The sequence below is a fragment of the Sphaeramia orbicularis genome, chromosome 19 (genome assembly GCF_902148855.1).
Source record: "Sphaeramia orbicularis chromosome 19, fSphaOr1.1, whole genome shotgun sequence".
In the NCBI taxonomy this organism is placed as follows: domain Eukaryota; kingdom Metazoa; phylum Chordata; class Actinopteri; order Kurtiformes; family Apogonidae; genus Sphaeramia; species Sphaeramia orbicularis.
In genome coordinates this window covers 32,307,961-32,327,057 of record NC_043975.1, presented here as the reverse complement: position 1 = coordinate 32,327,057, position 19,097 = coordinate 32,307,961, and the positions used below count along the sequence as shown (strand labels likewise).

Here is a 19,097-nt window from a genome sequence, read left to right as displayed (position 1 = left end):
TAATTTGGAATTACCTTTTGTACTTGCAAGCATACAATAAATACAGTCACCACCCCTCCTCAATGAACATTTTAGATGAGTCATAATTTTGGGTTTTCCATCTATTTTTTTTTTTTTTAATATTTCTATATTTCTATTTCTAGCATAATTTACAAATCAGTTTAATCTTAATGATAGATGGGATAGCTCACACCAAATGTGCCATGCCAGTATACGCTTGAGATGGATTGTTGTGTGATATGTACAGTGATTCCATTTAAAGCTGCATTTGGCCTGCTAAGTGCTATGCATTTTGCTTTTGGATGTAGGCTGGTGAATCCTTTTGGACCGATGGCTGCTTCCAAAATTGTGCATGCCATGCTCCCAATGACCTGCGTTGTTCTTCTGCATCCTGCACCGTTTCACAACAGTGTACCATCAGAAATGGCCAGCTGGGCTGTTTTGATCAGAATTGCATCTTTGAGGGTGACTAAAGCTACACTACACACTTTTAATACGAGTTTAGACCAAATTAAATGGAAAATTATTCTTTTGTATTGACATGAATACCACAAAATGGTTATTTCCTGTCCTTGTTATTTTTAAGGTGAGCCTGTGCAGCTGGGTGACTCATTCTGGAGTGACAGTACGTGTGCACAAAAGTGCACCTGCACCTCATCAGGCCTGCAGTGTCAGAACCAGCCCTGTACCTTTTCTCAAATATGCCAACGTGATGAGTTTCAATTTTCCTGTCAAGCAATCCAGAGGCGAATCTGCACCATAAGTGGTGATCCACATTATTATACTTTTGATGGGGCTGTGTTTCACTTCCAAGGCACGTGTACGTACATTCTGTCTGAGCAATGTGGTGATGGACAGCCCTACTATAGAGTAGAAGGTTCTAATGAGCATCGAGGCAGCACGCATGTCTCTTGGACACGACTGGTCAAAGTGTTTGTTTATAATGAAACCATTGAGCTTGTAAAAGGACGTCGTGGTGCGGCCAAGGTTAGTGGTTATCGCAATAATTGTAATATTCAAATGTACTTATTGTAGAGCTTTTTTTACTACAACATGCTGTCTTACAGGTCAATGGACAATTCATGACCACACCCTTCTTCCTCAACAATGGCACAGTCCAAGTTTATGAATCAGGTTTTCTGTGACCATCAGCACTGTCTTTGGATTAGTTGTATCCTATGACGCAAATCATTATGTGCAGATTAGTGTCCCCTATGGTTACCAGAATAAGACATGTGGCCTGTGTGGGGACTTCAACAATCACCCAGAGGACGACTTTCGAACTCGGCAAGGCGTAGTTGTGAGCTCTGATGTTGTCTTCGCCAACAGCTGGAAAGCACCAGGAGAAGATGATGATGGTTGTGGGACTGGGTGTGGAGGTCTGGGCTGTGCTTCCTGTACTGATGCTCAGACAGCTTTATACGGCAACAGTGATCATTGTGGTATTCTTCAGAACAGCTCTGGGCCTTTTGCTGCTTGCCATGAAGAGCTTCCCCACAAAACTTCGTGGAGAGTTGTGTTTTTGACCTGTGTGTCGGGCGAGGATACCAACCTATTCTTTGCCAAGCCCTAAGTGCATATGCAAGTCAGTGTCAACAGAATGGTGTACAGCTGCCTAGCTGGAGGAGACAGGGCTTCTGTGGTATGTCTGTCAGTCATAAAAGTAAATTTGAAAGAACCTTTTTATAAATTTATTCTGACCCCAGTGTCAACCTTTTTATGAATTTCATTCTAGAAATCCCCTGCCCAGCCAACAGCCACTTTGAGTCCCAGGGTACAGGATGTCCTGCCACCTGCGTCAATCCTAATTCTACCCAGAACTGCCCCCTCCCTGCTCAGGAGAGCTGCATCTGTAATTCAGGTTACATCCTCAGCGGTGGGAACTGTGTCCCTCATGCTCAGTGTGGCTGCAGTTTTGAGGGAAACTACTACCACTCTGGAGAGACTGTAATATTAGACCAAGACTGTGGGAGACAGTGTAACTGCAGTTATGGCTCTATGAGCTGTCAGCCCTATGGTTGTGGTCCACTTGAATCCTGCAGGTTGGAGGAAGGAGAAAGAGGATGCAGACCTAACAGCTTTGGCACATGTTGGATCAGGGGCCCAGGGTCATATCAAACATTTGATGGGTTGACATACCAGTATCCTGGGGCTTGTCAGCTGACCCTTGCCAAAGTAATGGGAATGTCCAGTCACCCCCACTTTGTAGTAAGTGCAGAAAAAGTCCCCCAAGCCCAGCAGGGCTTTGCTCGGGTACTAAAATTTGAGGCACAGGGAACACATGTGTCCATTGAGATGTCCAGCCACAGCAGAGTACAGGTAAGTCAAAGGAGCACATCTCTAATGTCTGTTTGGTATATCACCATTTTAATTGAGGCATTCATTGCAAAAAGACAATTGTAGCTGTAGTTAGAAAGGTTGTGTTTTATGAATATTGTTATGTTGTTTTAAAGGTAACATTTTGGAGACTTATGCTAATGTAATTGTTTTTTCTTGAAATAAATTTTAAAAAAATCTTTATCTTGGCTTTAATATATTTTTTAATGTGTACGTGCAGGTTGATGGCCAGCTCATCAGACTACCATTCACATCAGCCAACAGTGGAATTCAGATTTATCACAGCAGCATTCACAGCATCATCCTTCGCACTTCCTTTGGTGTAACTGTGCAGACAGTCTGGCCGCACTTTGTCAGAATCACTGCACCAGTTGTTTACAATAGTTCAATAGGAGGACTCTGTGGTAATTTCAATGGTCACCCTCATGATGACTTCCGCACACCCAATGGTATCTTGGTCAACAGTTCTCAGGCATTGGGGACAGTTGGCGAGATGGCTCCCTCAGTGCACACTGTGTGGAAACTATGGATCATAACAATGAAACTAATTTCAACACTACAGAGCACTGTGGCCTCCTTGCATTGTCAGGTGGGCCATTTTCTGCATGTTGGGACAGGGTGAATCCATGGCAACAGGTGGATGTATGTGTGGAGATTTTGAGGTCCTCTGCAAATCCAGCATCAGCGCTGTGTGAGGTCTTCCGAGATTATGCACTGATGTGCCAACAGAAGGGTGTTACCCTCGGACATTGGAGGAATGCAACTGGCTGTGGTAAGATGTTTCTCCCTTTTGCTTCAGGTTGGCTTTGACCTAAATACATGTTTGACTTCATTTAATCCACTTCTGTGTTTCTGTCCAGAGCTGACCTGTCCATCAAACAGCCATTATGAGTCTGTGGAGATTCTTGTCCTTCCACATGCCCCAGCCTCTCCTTCCCTTTCTCCTGTAACACTCCGTGCCAGGAGGGTTGTCAGTGCGATGATGGTTTTGTCCTCAATGGGAACCAGTGCGTACCACCAACAGGCTGTGGATGCCACCACCAAGGCCGCTATCGGCAGGGAGGAGAACAGTTCTGGGTTGGCGATGAATGTCAGAGCCTGTGTTCCTGTGATGGTATTACTGGACTGGTTCACTGTGTCCCCAATTCCTGTGGTGCGCAGGAGTCCTGTCGTGTGGTTGGAGGAGAGTACGGCTGCCATCCCAGTCCTCATGGCACCTGCTCTGCATCAGGTGACCCTCACTATCTGACCTTTGATCGAAATGCCTATGACTTCCAGGGAACCTGCCGCTATGTTCTGGCAACGCTTTGTAATGACACCACTGGACTCCACCAGTTTTCTGTGGAGGCCAGGAATGAGGCATGGCGAGGGCTGCCAGTTTCAATCACTGCTGAGGTTTTTGTGAATGTGTGGGGCTACAGAGTGCATATGTCAAGGCAGAACCATGGTGTGGTAAAGGTAAGATCAACCATACCTGAATAGTTGGTGACATTCACAACTTTAAGATTAAATATGAATTTGAAAAGCCATTTAAAATGATGTAATAAATGTTCCCATTAAACTAGGATCAATATCAGCCACAATAACTCTGTCACAGAATAGATCTGTAAGGATTAGGGCTTATGTCAACCATAATCTGATATGAAATTATACATGCCAATAATATGTAAGAATGCTTTAAAATCATTTTCACATTCAGTGAATGTTTTTACACAATATGATTGCATTTAATGCAAATGTTGTGTATGAAAAAGTTTTAAGGGTAATTTATTATCCATCTTAATGTAGTTTTATGTTTTCCTTGGTAAGATTTAATCACATTTGCTTAATTCTCGCATTTCAGTTGTGGTACTGGCCTCATCAAGGTACAGTTTGAATAATGTATTTTTCCCAAAATGTTACAGGTGGATGGCATTACTAAGAATTTGCCTCTTCTGCTGGATGGAGGTCTTGTTTCTATTTATGCAAGTGGACTTCGCACATTTGTAGAGACAGATTTTGGCCTCAGTGTCTCTTATGATGGACGGAGTACAGTGTCAATCACCGTACCTTCAAATTACAGGTATCTGCTCTCCTCATCCTCATTTGGATTTGGATTATTCTTCTTATGTGTTTTACCAATAACCTACAATCTAACACATGAAATGGAATATCTTTCTAACCATTTTCTTAAACACAGTGGGAGAACTTGTGGTCTCTGTGGAAACTTCAATGGAAACCGAAATGATGACTTCATGACTCCATCTGAAGTGGTTGTCACCTCTCCGTCTGAGTTTGGGACTGCTTGGAAGGTGGAAGGGAACTACAGCTGCAGTGATGGGTGTGGCACTTCCTGTCCTCAATGTACCAATGACCAACCTGCTAGAGCTCAGTGTGAAGTGATTACAGCAGCTGATGGTCCCCTCAGCTTCTGCCATCAGCAGGTGGACCCAACGCCATACTTCAATGACTGTGTATATGATTTCTGTGTGTCGGAAAATCAAGGCTATGATCTTGTGTGCAGATCTATTCAGGCATATGTCAGTGCCTGTCAGTCTGCTAATGTCCGAATCTACGCTTGGAGACAAAACACCACATGTAGTAAGTCACCCAGTCAGAGCCTCCATCATCTAAATACACACAAATATCAGAAATGGTTTGTGTTTTTACTGTTTCTTGAATCTAGCAACTGTTCAACATTATTGATCTAAACTATCTTTAGCATGACATATCAAAAAATATCTTTCTTCACTTTTTAAGGCATTGACTGTCCAGCCAACAGCCATTATGAGCTGTGTGGGACTGACTGTGGCCACACCTGTGCCAGCAGCATTGATGCCACCTGTGAGCATGTTTGCTCTGAAGGATGTTTCTGTGATGAGGGATTCCTGAGGAGTGGGACTGGGTGTGTTCCAGCGGAAAACTGTGGCTGCCAGTATGATGACTCCTACTATAGTGTAAGTTGAATCAAATAACTAAAAATTCTAAATTTGCTGTTAAGATTCTAGAATAAAACCTTAAATTCACAATATCAGGTCAAGGACTCAAAAAGATTATACAAGGAGAAAATCCAATGAATGTTACAGGGGAAAGCCTCAAGAAACACCTTGGAGGAAAAAAAAGTTCACAGAAAGAGCCTTCTCCTTCTCAACTGTCTTCAATTTCAGTGACCGTTTGTCATAACTGGCTTGGATAAGGGGAAAGATAAGAGAGAAAACTGCATAGAAAAGGAACAGCAAACAAAAGACACTGTCACACAGGCAAACACTGGACAGATTCAAATTCAGAAACAAATATTAAAGGGGTCATATTTTTTAAACCCGCTTTTGTTAGTCTTTGGTACACTTATTTGTGTATTTGGACCCTTGTAGTTTCAAAAGTTAGAATTTGAACCCTCCAGGTGCTGCAAAGCTATCTTAATATTCATTTCGGCAAAAATTGAGTCATTTCTACAACCCCTTTCCATTCCTTCTTTATTTGTTACATTTTATAACTCATTATGTAACGACGTTTGCACATATAGGTCAAGACTTCCAACAGTATTTCTCAGAGTGTGCCATAACTGTTTGTCAGCAGCAGCGGTTGTAGTCCATACTGAAAATATGTCCAAACTTCTAGCCGATTGCCTAAAATGTTCAGTTTTTGGTTGTATTAATGAACATAAGTGGCTGAACAGGACAGAAAGCATGGTCAGCAACCTGGAGGGGGTGGGGTGTGAGGCGTGAAGTGGCTCATTTGTATTTAAAGGGCCAGCGCTCAAAACAACCTTTCTGTTGTCATTACTCAGAAATAGGGTTGAAGATGGACCTGTGGAGTTGAATTAATGAAGAATTCAGACCCAAGCATAGCATTTACAGTTTATGTAGACCACAGGAAAATGTTTTAAAATGCATAATTCCATTTAAAAAAGCAAAATATCACTCCTTTAAGAATGGACAGTACCTGAACTAGAGACACCTGCAGAAAGGCATTGGGAGAGATTGCATAGAGTGGACAAAGCAAAATATATGAGAAGGGAAGACACCAAGTTAGCGACATGTAATGGTGACATTCATAAAGATAGAAAAAGAAAAATATCGCAGGAGGAGAGGTGCTTGATATATCACTATCCTCAAGCAGCCTAGGAGTATACAGATGAACTAACAGATGGTTCAGGTTTACTAGAGCTATCTATATTATAAAAGCCAAATGGCCTCTGTGTGCGTGCATGTATGTGTGGCACAGGATTCACACAAAATCTGGAAAGAGCTGACTTCTGCAGTTTGGCATGCATATGTATTTTTGGTCAAGGAAGAGACTAGCGAAAACGGCAAGTTGATAGGAGCAATACTTTGGGAGATATTAGTAGTTTTGGAATACAATAGCCTTACAATCATGTTGCTATGGCAAGAACGGCTTGGCGGTGACTGCTGGACAAATGCAGGACAGCATGCACAAATACACAACAGCATAAAAACTACCACATCTAGAACCGTGGATCCCCTTGGATCAACGCGCTTGTCTATAACAGTGGTTCTCAGCTGGTCTGGCTTAAGGACCCACTGTCACCCCTCAGTGACCAGCTGTGACCCAATTTATAACAGATTCTCAAATTATTTTAATAAAAATACAGTGTGTTTTGAACCTTAGATAATACAGAATATCACAGTATGAAAACACAGAAAACAAGTTCAATGATAAACCCAATTACCAGCAAGTGATGATGGAAATGTGGAAATATTCCTTTCAACACTAAATTTGGTTAATTTTAAGAAAAACCAAAAATGATCACTAAAAATTAAAAGTGCATTCAGTACTTATTCAAGAACTTAACACACTGAGGTTTTTCTCCTCAATGCAGGTAAAACCATATACGATGTAGTCGTTGTTATACCTGAGTTTTGCCATGATATGAATAGAAACTTTGGGGTCTTCTTTTATGCAGTAAAATACATATTGATAATTAGCATTACAGCACATTACCACCACCTACTGTTGGAGAGTGTGAATAGGCGGCACTCAGCTCCATAAAAAATAAAGCGCAGGACTGGTTTCCTAACATTATTTTTGTCCAGACTAAGGCCCGTGACCCACTGAAAACAGGTTTGCAACCCACTTTGGATCTAGACCCACTACTTGAGAATCACTACACTATACTATGCATTGTCACTTTACAGTGCATCAAAATGGAAAGAAAATACATGTCTTGTGGAAAATGCAAGTCTTGTCTATAAGGAAGAGTGGGTGTCTGGCTCCCAGATCTATGCTGGGAACTGGTCCCAAATGACAGTAGCTTGATAACTATAGGCTAACTGAAAGCAAATTCCTCCCAGCCTAGTTTTGGAGACTCTAAGAGCCACAAGTCAGCCTGCACTCTGAGAGCAAAGTGATCTGTTTGGGTGTAAACTACTATGAGATCCCTAATACATAATGTACATTTATTAAATTTGATTCTACACTTTACAAGAATAGAATAGAATAGAATAGAATAGAATAGAATAGAATAGAATAGAATAGAATAGAATAGAATGTATTTGCCATTTGCACAGATACATCGCAGTATAGGTACACTGGAATTCTTGTGCGTTTCCCTGAGTTACGGAGTTAAAAAAGACATGAACAAAAACAGAAACAAAACATAAACACAGCTAAAACATATAAAAACAGTTATTACACAGACAGACACAAATACACACATAAAATAGAGTACTGTGTCAGAAAAATAATAATAATAAAAGTACTGGGAGGTGGAACAAGCAATTGCACATTTGATTAAAATAAAATACTGGGCGGTAGAACAGGGTATTGCACATTCAATTAAAAGCATGGTATTTGTTAAGTTAAATGTCTGTAAGACTGTGAGGGATGTGAGTGACTAGTGGCCTGGGGTACCTCCTTCCCTCTTTAATGTCCTGTGCTGCTCGTCTAACTGTGGCTGGGACGAAGCTGTTGTGGTGCGAGCACTGATGCTCACCGCCTGCAGTGTCTCAGGTTGTAACCCGACTCCACCCACTGGAACAGAGCATGAGCTTGATGGTGATGGTCTCTGAGGATCCTCTGTGCTTTCTTCTGTCAGTGCTGTTTTGTAGATGGTGTCTATGGAGGGGAGGTCTGAGCCAATGAACCTCTGTGCAGTTTTAATGACCCGCTGCAGCATTTTCCTCTCAGCCAGCATGATGTTGCCATAGCACACTGTGATGGTGCTGGTGAGGATACTTTCAACGAGTCCTTTGTAGGCTTGGATGAGGGGCTGACGTCTAAGCCCGCCTTCTTCAGCATCCTTATAAAGTTTAGCCTCTGCTGAGCTCTTTTCACTGATGTGATAGTGTTTTTGGCCCAGCTGAGGCTCTCTGTGATGTGAGGCTGAGGAACTTACAGCTGGCAGTCCACTCCAAAACGTCCCTTTGCTGGTGAGTGGCTGCAGAGGGGGGGCTTGGTCTGCTGAAGTCCAATATGAGTTCTTTTGTTTTGTCTGTGTTGAAAAATGAGGTTGTTCTCCTCCCCATAGCTGGTAGTCTTCTGACCAGGTCCCTGTATGCAGAACCCCCCTCTCTGATGAGGCTGAGGATGGTTGTGTTGTCTGCATACTTTATGACATAGGCGTCAAACATGCGGCATGGGGCCAAATGCGGCCTGCCAAAGGTTCCAATGTAGCCTGTGGGATGAATTTGCAAAGTGCAAAATTCCACAGTCAAGGCTGTGGAACTGATTTTAGTTCCGTTTCAACATACAGACCATTATGATCTACAGTAAAATAATAACATAATAACCAACAAAAAATAATGACTCCATATTTTCTTCTCGGTTTGATGTGGAAAAAAAAGTAAAAATTACACTATGCCTATAAATAATGACAACTTCAAATTTTTGTCTTTGTTTTAGTGCAAAAAATAACATTAAATTATGAAAATATTTACATTTACAAACTATCCTGTAACAATAAAATGTGAATAACCTGAACAAATATGAACAACCTGAAATATCTAAGAAAATTAGCACAATTTTAACAATTTTCTGTTTAGTGTCTTTGTAGATCTGATCCATAATGTAGAAATGATAAGCTGAGGAATAATATTGTTGAAACCTGCACTTATTTTTCTTAAGAAATTTAGTAGTTTCAGGTTATTCACATCTTTTTTGTTTGGATAGTTTATGAAAGTAAGGATTTTCATAATTTAATGGGTTTTTTGCACTAAAACAAAGAAAAATTTGGAGTTGTCATTATTTATAGGTTATTACAGGGTGGGAAGCAAAATTACAATGAACATTTAGTTGTTTTTTCTCAGCAGGCACAATGTCAGTTGTTTTGAAACCAAACATATATTGATGTCATAATCATACCTAACACTATTATCCATACCTTTTCAGAAACTTTTGCCCATATGAGTAATCAGGAAAGCAAACGTCAAAGAGTTTGTGACTGGTGGAATGCACTCGTCACACCAAAGGAGATTTCAAAATAGTTGGAGTGTCCATAAAGACTGTTTATAATGGAAAGAAGAGAATGACTATGAGCAAAACTATTACGAGAAAGTCTGGAAGATACTATTAAAGAAGAATGGGAGAAGTTGTCACCCGAATATTTGAGGAACACTTGCGCAAGTTTCAGAAGTGTGTGAAGGCAGTTATTGAGAAAGAAGGAGGACACATAGAATAAAACATTTCTATTATATAAATTTTCTTGGTCGACACGGTGGTGCAGTGGTAGCACTCGTGCCTCACAGCAAGAAGGTCCTGGGTTCGATTCCAACACCAGTTTGACGGGGGTGTGGGACCTTTCTGTGTGGAGTTTGCATGTTCTCCCCGTGTCTGCGTGGGTTCTCTCTCCAGGTACTCCGGCTTCCTCCCACAATCAAAAACATGCACTAATAGGTTAATTGGTTAATCTAAATTGCCCATAGTGTGAATGTGAGAGTGATTGTTTGTCTCTATAATGTCAGCCCTGCGATGAACTGGCAACTTGTCTCCAGGATGTACCCCGCCTTCGCCCCTATGTAGCTGGGATAGGCTCCAAGCGACCCCCGTGACCCTAGTGAGGATTAAAGCGGGTTCAGAAAATGAATGAATGAATGAATAAATTTTCTTGTGGCAAATAAATTCTCATGACTTCGATAAACTAATTGGTCATACACTGTCTTTCAATCCCTGCCTCAAAATATTGTAAATTTTGCTTCCCCACCCTGTATGTTATCATTCTACTGGTCTGGCCCACTTGAGATCATATTGGGCTGAATGTGCCCTTGAACTAAAATGAGTTTGACACCCCTGCTTTATGATAAGTTATTGCCCTGGGTGGAGTACAGTTATGGGTGTAGGAGTGCAAGAGTTTGAGGCTGAGGCAGCAACCCTGTGGGGTTCCTGTCTCACTGCGAGCTCAGCAGAGACCTTCTTCCCATCTCACCACTTGTGGTCTGTCTGTGAGGAAATCTAAATCCAGTTACATGTGTCTGTTGGTACTCCCAGGGCTGCCAGCTTTGCAGTGAGCTTCATTGGTCTGTGTTGAGGTAGAGCTGTAATCCAGGAAGAAGAGCCGAGCGTAGGCGTTTGGATTATCCAGGTGTTGTAGAATGTGGTGAAGTGGTCAGGGCCACTGCATCGTCCACTGATCTGTTTGAGCATAGGGCGAACTGGAGGGGGTCTACTGTGTCTGGGAACCATGAGTTAATGTGTTTTAAGACCAGCTTCTACAGCTTCCTTCTTTCAGTCAGCATTGCATATATCACTTTAATCCCCCTGATGCACACCATTCAGTAGTATTTTAGCCAAACTGCCAAGGTGTTAAAGCCATAACCTGCCTCTAATTGGCTAGTACTCGCTGCCTTCACTGATTAGATTGGTCAACTTTAGGCATGAGGGTAGATGAGCCAATCAGAGGCAGAGTAGGGCGGGTCATGCTGAGGAAAATATTGCTAACTAGAGCTGGCCACCTCTGGAACCTGATTGGACACCTCAGGTGCCAGTGCCACCTCAGTTGATTGATAGGTCACTGCATGTGTCATTGAAAGATGCACAATTATTGGCAATGTAAACAAGAAAGGCAGAATAAATGCATTTCAGATGAGTGACACATATCAAGAGAACCTACTTTAACGGAATACATCATTCTGAGGAATGTTTTTAGGTGGTTTCAGAATGAGTCACTGTTTTAAACTACTGGACATATGATTGCACATTTAGAGGAGAAGAGATTTTGTCACCAATAGTTAAACAGTGTGAGTAGGATAACTTTATGAAATGTTAATGTTATGAAAGGCTGACGTTATCCTTTGTTTGCCTCATGTTGAATACATTTACATTCATGCAGCTGCTTGTGTGACCAGTAATACCTACAAACTGCTCCTGGTCAAGTCATGATAATTTTATAATAGTGAGCAAAAACTACTGACGGATTTTTGGGTAAAGTAAATACAGTATTCTTACATGTCACTGTTTCTAAAACAGAGTGTTTTTCTGGACTACTTAAAAATAAAAAAAAAGGAAAAATTTGAGAGTATACCCACTTCTCCAGGGACCACTACATCACTGGAACCCAGTGAAAAAATAATAATTATGGTTATATTCATGCTGCAGCTTTTTGAAGTAACTGAAGTATAAGGAGTTGTTTGGACTTCCTGAAAGTAAAAATTTACAGTAATCCAGCCTGAAAGTAAGAAATGCATAATTTTTCTGCATCACTTTAGGATAGGATATTATTTTGGCAGCATTGAAGAGGTGAAAAAATGTTGTCTTACACATTTATTTAATGTACGCATTAAATGGTAAGTCCTTGTCAAAAACAGCTTCTAGGGTCCTCACAAAAATGTTGTCCATATTAACTAAGCCATTATAGTTTTATTGTAACTGATTTGTTTCATCAGGTTTCATAGATAAATACAGCTCTGTGTAGTCAACATAGCAGTGCATTTAGGCTATGTTACACTGAGTAATCTGGATATGCCTTTTGTACTTGCAAACACAATAAATTGATACATCTTTTTTTGTCAATGGGTAATTAGTAAAGAATATGTGCAGTTGTTTGTCTAGATAAAATTTCCAGCATAATTTACACATCAGCTGGAATAGCTATCTTGGCCATTTAAAATTTGCCATTTTATGATGTAGGGGGATGGTGGCTTGATAAACACAGTAATTATATTTAAAGTTACATTTAGGCCTTCAAGATGATCTACATTTTTCTTTTCTGATGTAGGCTGGTGAATCTTTCTGGACAGATGGTTGCTCCAAGAGATGTGAATGCCATGCCCCCAATGACCTGCGCTGTTCTTCTGCATCTTGTACCCCTTCACAAGATTGCACCATCCAAAATGGTCAGCTAGGCTGTTACAGCACAATGTCTACTTGCACTGTGTGGGGTGATCCACACTATGTCACATTTGATGGTGCACTTGCCCATTTCCAGGGCACATGCTCTTACATCATTAGTGAAAGAGTGAACCAAGATGACAGTGAAACCCACTTTACGGTGGTGGCCACCAACAATCACTGTAGCAACGATCGTGTATCATTGGTGTCAGCAGTAGATGTATACCTCTCTAATCAAATGGACAGTGTCTACATCAGAATTGGAGTCAACAAAATTGTAATGGTGAGCTCTTTACAAAGTCTAAGCGTTTTACTACTTTTATTATGTTGTAAACTGCAAAAAACAAGTACTCCTCTGCTTCTCCTTCTCTTTTTAATCTTTTTTGTTCTAGGTCAATGGCAGTGAGGTGTCTCTGCCCACCACTGCAGGATCCTTAGCTCGAGTGCTAAGACAGGGACACTACATAGTGGTAGATGCCATTAATGTGATTGTTCAGTATGGCCAGAGTACTTTACTGGTCAGAATTGATAGAACTCTTACAAAACAAGTCACTGGGATGTGCGGTAACTTTGATGGTGATCCTGCAAATGACAAGGTTTTACCTGATGGCACACCTGCACAGAATGACTATGATTTTGGACAGAGCTGGAAGTCATCAACAAGCCAACCAGGGTAAGGACAACAGGGACCTTTGATTGATCAAATCAGCTTCAAGTAGATGTTTAGAATTCATTTGACCATTCCAGCTGCTTTAAAAATGCTTTGACTCATAAATGAGAATATAGTTGAAAATAAACACAAATAACACACAGTTCTTCATGTTAATTAATTATTCAGTTCCTCAACAAAACTGGCTGTATAGACATAAAACATAAAAATGAAAAAAAACAACTGTTCAACTGTTAAACTTGTGATGCTTTGTATTTTTACAGATGTGGATCCAATGACAGTCTGACATCAACACCCTGTCCCTCAGTGAATGCAAACTCTGATCTCTGCAATATCATCACCAACACCAGTGGCCCCTTCAGTACCTGTCACCTCCACTCTGACCCACAACCATTTTTCACTTCCTGTGTGTACGATCTCTGTCTTAACACTCCAGCCAATGACATGCTGTGCTCGACTGTCTCAGCCTACGAGAGAACCTGCTCTGTTTTGGGTCTGGACATCCCTGAGTGGCGCTCTGATTTGCACTGTGGTATGTTTATGGTGGTACATGACTGGTGATTTACTATGTTTTTCATTTTTTAACAAATCCCATGAAAAGGTATTAAAAGAAAATAGATGCAGTTTGGCTTAATGGACAACAGATGTAGAACACAGAGCGTAACGTGCAAAATCAGAATTTGGAAACACTTTGGATGCATTTCAGTAAGCGCAATATTGTATATATAATATATATAACTGTCCTGTGTACAACAACTTTTACTGCAAGTTATTTCATTTTCAGTTCTTGATTTAGTCTTTCTGTATTTCCTCTGCAGGTGGTCAGAACCATGTAGACAGATGAATTGCACAGAGAATGAGAAATGTGGTGAGAAAGATGGCATTTATGGATGCTTCTGTAATGAACAACATTCTCCAGCCAACAATGAGAATTTTGGTAAGTGCTGCATTGTTACTGGTTACTTTGTGAAGATGATGATATATCCAACCCGTAATTCTGGTTCATTACTGATATTTTGTGTACGCCAACACATTCTGTGGTATTCATAATGTGTATAATAGTGATAATTGTAACATGTCCATTGTACTGTACTTTTTCATTGCAAAAAAATAATTTTATCTTCCATATAGATGCATTCACCACTTGTGTCAGTAGTTCTGGCACCATTTCCCTGTCACGTTGCCAGCTGTTTGAAGCAGGCTTTCATCCCAGTACCCTCCATCTTAGAGAGAAGTCCTGTAAAGGGACTCTCCAAGGTGGACGATTGGTGTTCCACTTTAACAATGATGACAAGCTGTGTGGAACGGTTCTTAAGGTACTACCGTGAACACAGCTTTAATGATGAATTTCAGTTCAGGAAAAAGCATCTGAAATATTGTAATATTATTCGTCATTCCTATAGAGCAATGGAACACATTTCATCTACGAGAATGCCATACAGGGCGATGAAGGTGTGAATATTTCCCTGGTTTTCTCCTGTGTTTACCATCTGACTGAAGCCCTTACTATGGATGTGGGCATCAAACCTGTGGAGAGGTGAGATTCACAATGTCAACACAAAAGCACATACAATATGTTAACATTTCTGTATAATACAACTGAACTATAGACAACATTATAAAACGACAAAATTCCATCAAATAGATTAGGTTTATTTAAAATTTGTGTATTGTAAAACAATTGCTGTGTTTTTGTTGACAGAGGTTACAACAGTAGCTCTGAATAACTTCATGTTCTTCTTATTTTTTTTGGTGCAATTCAGTATTAATATGGATTACTGTCATCTAATATGTGTCACCTCAGTTATATTGTCTTAACATAAATCCCACAGTGGATGTCACAAGTGTCATTGCCCTTTTTAGTGACCAGTGTAGGGGAGGGTGAGACGAGGGGTATACAGACAAAAGCAATCTGCATCGTCATTTCAAGATATCACTAGCACAAATAGGCCCTTTACACTGTATATTAAGTTCTAAAAACATGTTTCTCCACATTATTTTTACTTTGATATGGTCGATTTACAATCTATATGACCATGAACAGTTTTAAAAGTTCTTTGTACTGTTTCTACTGTAAATGTTTGTCAGCATAAGTGTGACTAGATAAGTCCCCATCGTAAATTGAAATACGTGTTCATTTTTGGCCAACTTAAGTAGTAATGATTAACTCGCTTTATTATCCCCATAAGGAAATTGGGTCATAATAAACACAGTACCTAGCATTAGCATTAGCACATAGCACATACATTAGGAACAGTGAGCTGCCATTGATGACGCTAACCACTGTGCCACCGCGTCACCCATAGTGAAGGACGTTAGGGAAGTTGGAGAACCTCTACAGACCTTTATTGTTTGATTGATTGGTTCATTCATTCATTCTTTCTCAAGAGTCTGCCTTGGGAACATTCTTCCCTCAAGTTTAGTCCCATCATGTGTTGTCTTTTTTCAGCATTATGAAGAAGAGGCTTCCATCTGGCCAGGGTAAATTGAATTTGAGAATGATTCCCTACACGGATGGTAGTTTTGACCATCCCCTTAAGACTAGGGAGGACATAGAACTGGAAGAAGATGAGAGGTTGTATTTGGAAGTGCAGACTGAAGGAGTGGATGAGCGTCAAATATCAACCCTTCTGGATTCCTGGGGCAACACCTGTCAACGACGCAAATTATCCAGTCCGCCAGGATCTCATTACAGAAATGTAAAGGACCTGTTGTAGTTTCACATCATGTTGGCACATTTATTAGAAGATGAACCTGGTGACATGCCTACATTTTATGTCTTTCAGGTGTCCTTCCCCAACAGACGGCACAGTAGAAGTCATTCAGAATGGCAATTCCACTGTGGCTCGTTTCTCCTTCCAGATATTTACCTTTGATGATTTTCCAATGATCTACCTGCACTGCCAGGTCCATCTGTGTCTACTGAACCAAAATGACTGTGCAGTTGTACGTACAAGTTTCTGTTCTTCCACTATTTATAACCACTCTATGTTAGAGTTAGGATCCAAAATGAAAGGTCTTTCTTATGTAGACCTCCAGAAATGAAAAATGATATGAATTAGTTTTTATTGTGGGATTAAACACTAATAAAAAGTAATTCAAAAAAAGAATCATGTTTTACCTTAAATTGAGCCAGAGAGGGAGTCTGTCCTCTTGCGTTACCATGTTTCTAGAGTGGCTTGGATTGGATCTCCTCTTCAGTTAAATCAGGGGTGTCAAACATATGGTTCGAGGGCCAACAGGTCTAATTCGTTCTGCAGGATGTATTTGCAAAGTGCAAAAATACACTGAAGAAATTAACAGTCGAGGGTGTCAAACTCATTTTAGTTCAGGGGCCACATACAGACTAATATGATCTCAAGTAAATAATAACATAATAACCTATAATAATGACCCCAAATTTTCGTCTTGGTTTATTGTGAAAAAAGTACTCTTATGCCTAAATAATGATAACTCCAAATATATCTCTTTGTTTTTTATGTACAAACAATCCTTTAACAATAAAATGTGAATAACCTGAACAAATATGAACCACCTGAAATATCTAAAGAAAATTAAGTGCAATTTTAACAATATTATACATGTTACTAAATGTTTTGTGCCTTTGTCCAATCTGATCTGTCATGCACATGTATAAATGATAACCTTAGGCATAATATTGTTAAAACTGCACTAATTTTTCTGAAGAATTTTCAGTTTTCTCAGGTTGAGTTGTCCTTATTTATAGGCTATTATCCTGTTTTTTACTGGTCTGACCCACTTGCGATCAAATTGAGCAGAATGTGGCCCTTGAAAGAAAGCAAGTTTACACCCCTGTGTTAAGTAGTGGGTGGTACCCAGCATTCAGGTGCATTTTTATCAACAGACCAGCATTATTTTCCCCTCAATAAAAGCCCAGAATGGACAATACAAACATTTACTCTAATGGGAGCCTACCATGAGGATGGATAGGCAGTATTCAGTTGGTTACAATTGACATCTTCATTGTTAGATGTTACTAAATATCATACACTGAACCTTTAGGCCCAATCCCAATTCACCCCTTACCCCTACCCCTCCATTTTGCACATTCAGTGAAGGGGTAAGGGTGGGTGTCCTGATTCTCAATGAGTCAGAAGGGAACGGCTAAGGGGGAGGGCTGTTAGGCCTTCAAAACAGATTTTTCAGGATGACGCTACAAATGGAGGGGTATGGGGGGTATGGGAAATTTCCCTTAATTCTGTTCGAATCATAAGCAAGATGGAGGCAAAAACAGCTAAAAAGTGCAGCAGTGTGATGAAAGAAACATAAATGTACATATTTTCTTCGTAAATAACAATCATTTGATCATCCATTTAATGCCATTTCAGTGTATTATAGACCACATTTGTGCAGTTTGCGGTTAATAGCCGCAAAAAGATGACCAAAGCCCATTCAACAGAGATGTTTACAGCTGCTGACTGCATGGTGAATTCTTTCATAAAGTTGTCACATCTTTTTAAAGAGGCATGGATGACTGCTGATGACGTAACAGGTCTCGAAGGGTTGTCCCATTTCGTAGGGGAATGTTTCACATTTCAAATTGCACCTTCGTTTTAAGGGGAAGTGCCAAGTGCAAAGGCCAAGGGGTAGGGGTAAGGAGTGAATTGGGATTGGGCCTTAAAATCAGCTTAGAACCAAATATGGGTAATTGTTTGATTACATGTCACAGCTGTCCACCTCACTGGGAGGCAAAAGTTTTGATCTTAATACTCATGGAATTAAAGAAAACAGATGCACATCTGTATTTCATGAACACTGACATTTATGCTGGTTTTTACTAGCTTCTGCTAGGTTAATTAAATAGTTATAATGAAGTAAAATGTACAAGGAATAAACTGACCATTAAGATTAAGGCCCAAAAACAAAAAGGAGGACAAAGCTTTTACAAAAAAGACTGTTTACATTATGTGTCCTTAATAAAACATACCAAAACGTGTATAAAAAGACAATGTTTCATTTCATGCTGGTCATCTGTCTCTTGTTTTGTGCTGAGAGCCATTAAAAGCTGGTCTTCAGTAAACCATCCAGAATAAATGGAAATATTAATAATCTTTAACTTTCTTCCTCTGTAGCACTGCAACCCTCGTCACACCAGAGGAAAGAGAGAAATATCCTCTCTGGACACTGTACTGCTATCACTTGGACCTCTTGACCTCTCCATGACTAAATAGCCAGGTAGGTCCAATTTTATTCATTTGATCCCTTCTGTAATTTTATATAGATGCATTTTGACATCTGTTTTTGTTGTTGTCTTGCAGATGAATGGATTAAAGTTCCTTGGTGCCAGTAGTTTTTTTTTTTTCCAGACTGAAACAATCCTGTCCTGGGGATATAAAAGATCTCCTAACATACAGTAAACACACGTGGAAATTGCACAGCAGAAGATTTTGATTAATAGTTGAATAGAGGAAGAATCACATACACAAAAGATACTTCATGTCCTCCATACAAATAATAAAAATGTTAATGCACTTGAATGTATTTGTGTTTTCATTTTATCTTTGGGTTTCCAGAGTCAAGGTTTCATAACACTGCAAAATTTTCAAGAAATTAAAAAAAAATTATCATGTAAGAATAGACGGCATCTTTTTTTAAAATGTCTTTCCCCTTTATATTCCTGTTTCTTTTATTTCTAACTGTAAACATGTAGTCGCTGTGTATCACTAGGAACATGGTGATATGACAATTGAAGATAGTCAGATACAGGTGGGCTGTTTTATATAGACCACAGTCTTTGGAGTAAAAATGAAGTCAACATTAGAATTAACCTCTGCCCAGGATAACATGCATGTCTGGTAAAACAGGTTGA

General features: G+C 40.0%; 1 protein-coding gene across 1 annotated transcript; it reads left to right on the top strand.

Annotated features, from left to right (window-relative positions):
- The first annotated feature begins 170 nt into the window (after positions 1-170).
- LOC115439409 (IgGFc-binding protein-like) lies at positions 171-18,463 on the top strand. Its single transcript, XM_030163250.1, is given in 24 exon segments — positions 171-209; positions 309-465; positions 587-987; positions 1,068-1,137; positions 1,140-1,490; positions 1,493-1,642; positions 1,736-2,319; positions 2,558-2,807; positions 2,810-3,109; positions 3,198-3,224; positions 3,227-3,795; positions 4,242-4,399; positions 4,517-4,917; positions 5,077-5,273; positions 12,485-12,880; positions 12,990-13,270; positions 13,531-13,799; positions 14,094-14,204; positions 14,399-14,583; positions 14,671-14,804; positions 15,717-15,909; positions 15,911-15,966; positions 16,054-16,213; positions 18,361-18,463. Coding segments are annotated over 24 exon segments (5,538 nt in total). The 3' UTR covers positions 18,460-18,463.
- Positions 18,464-19,097: the final 634 nt, after the last annotated feature.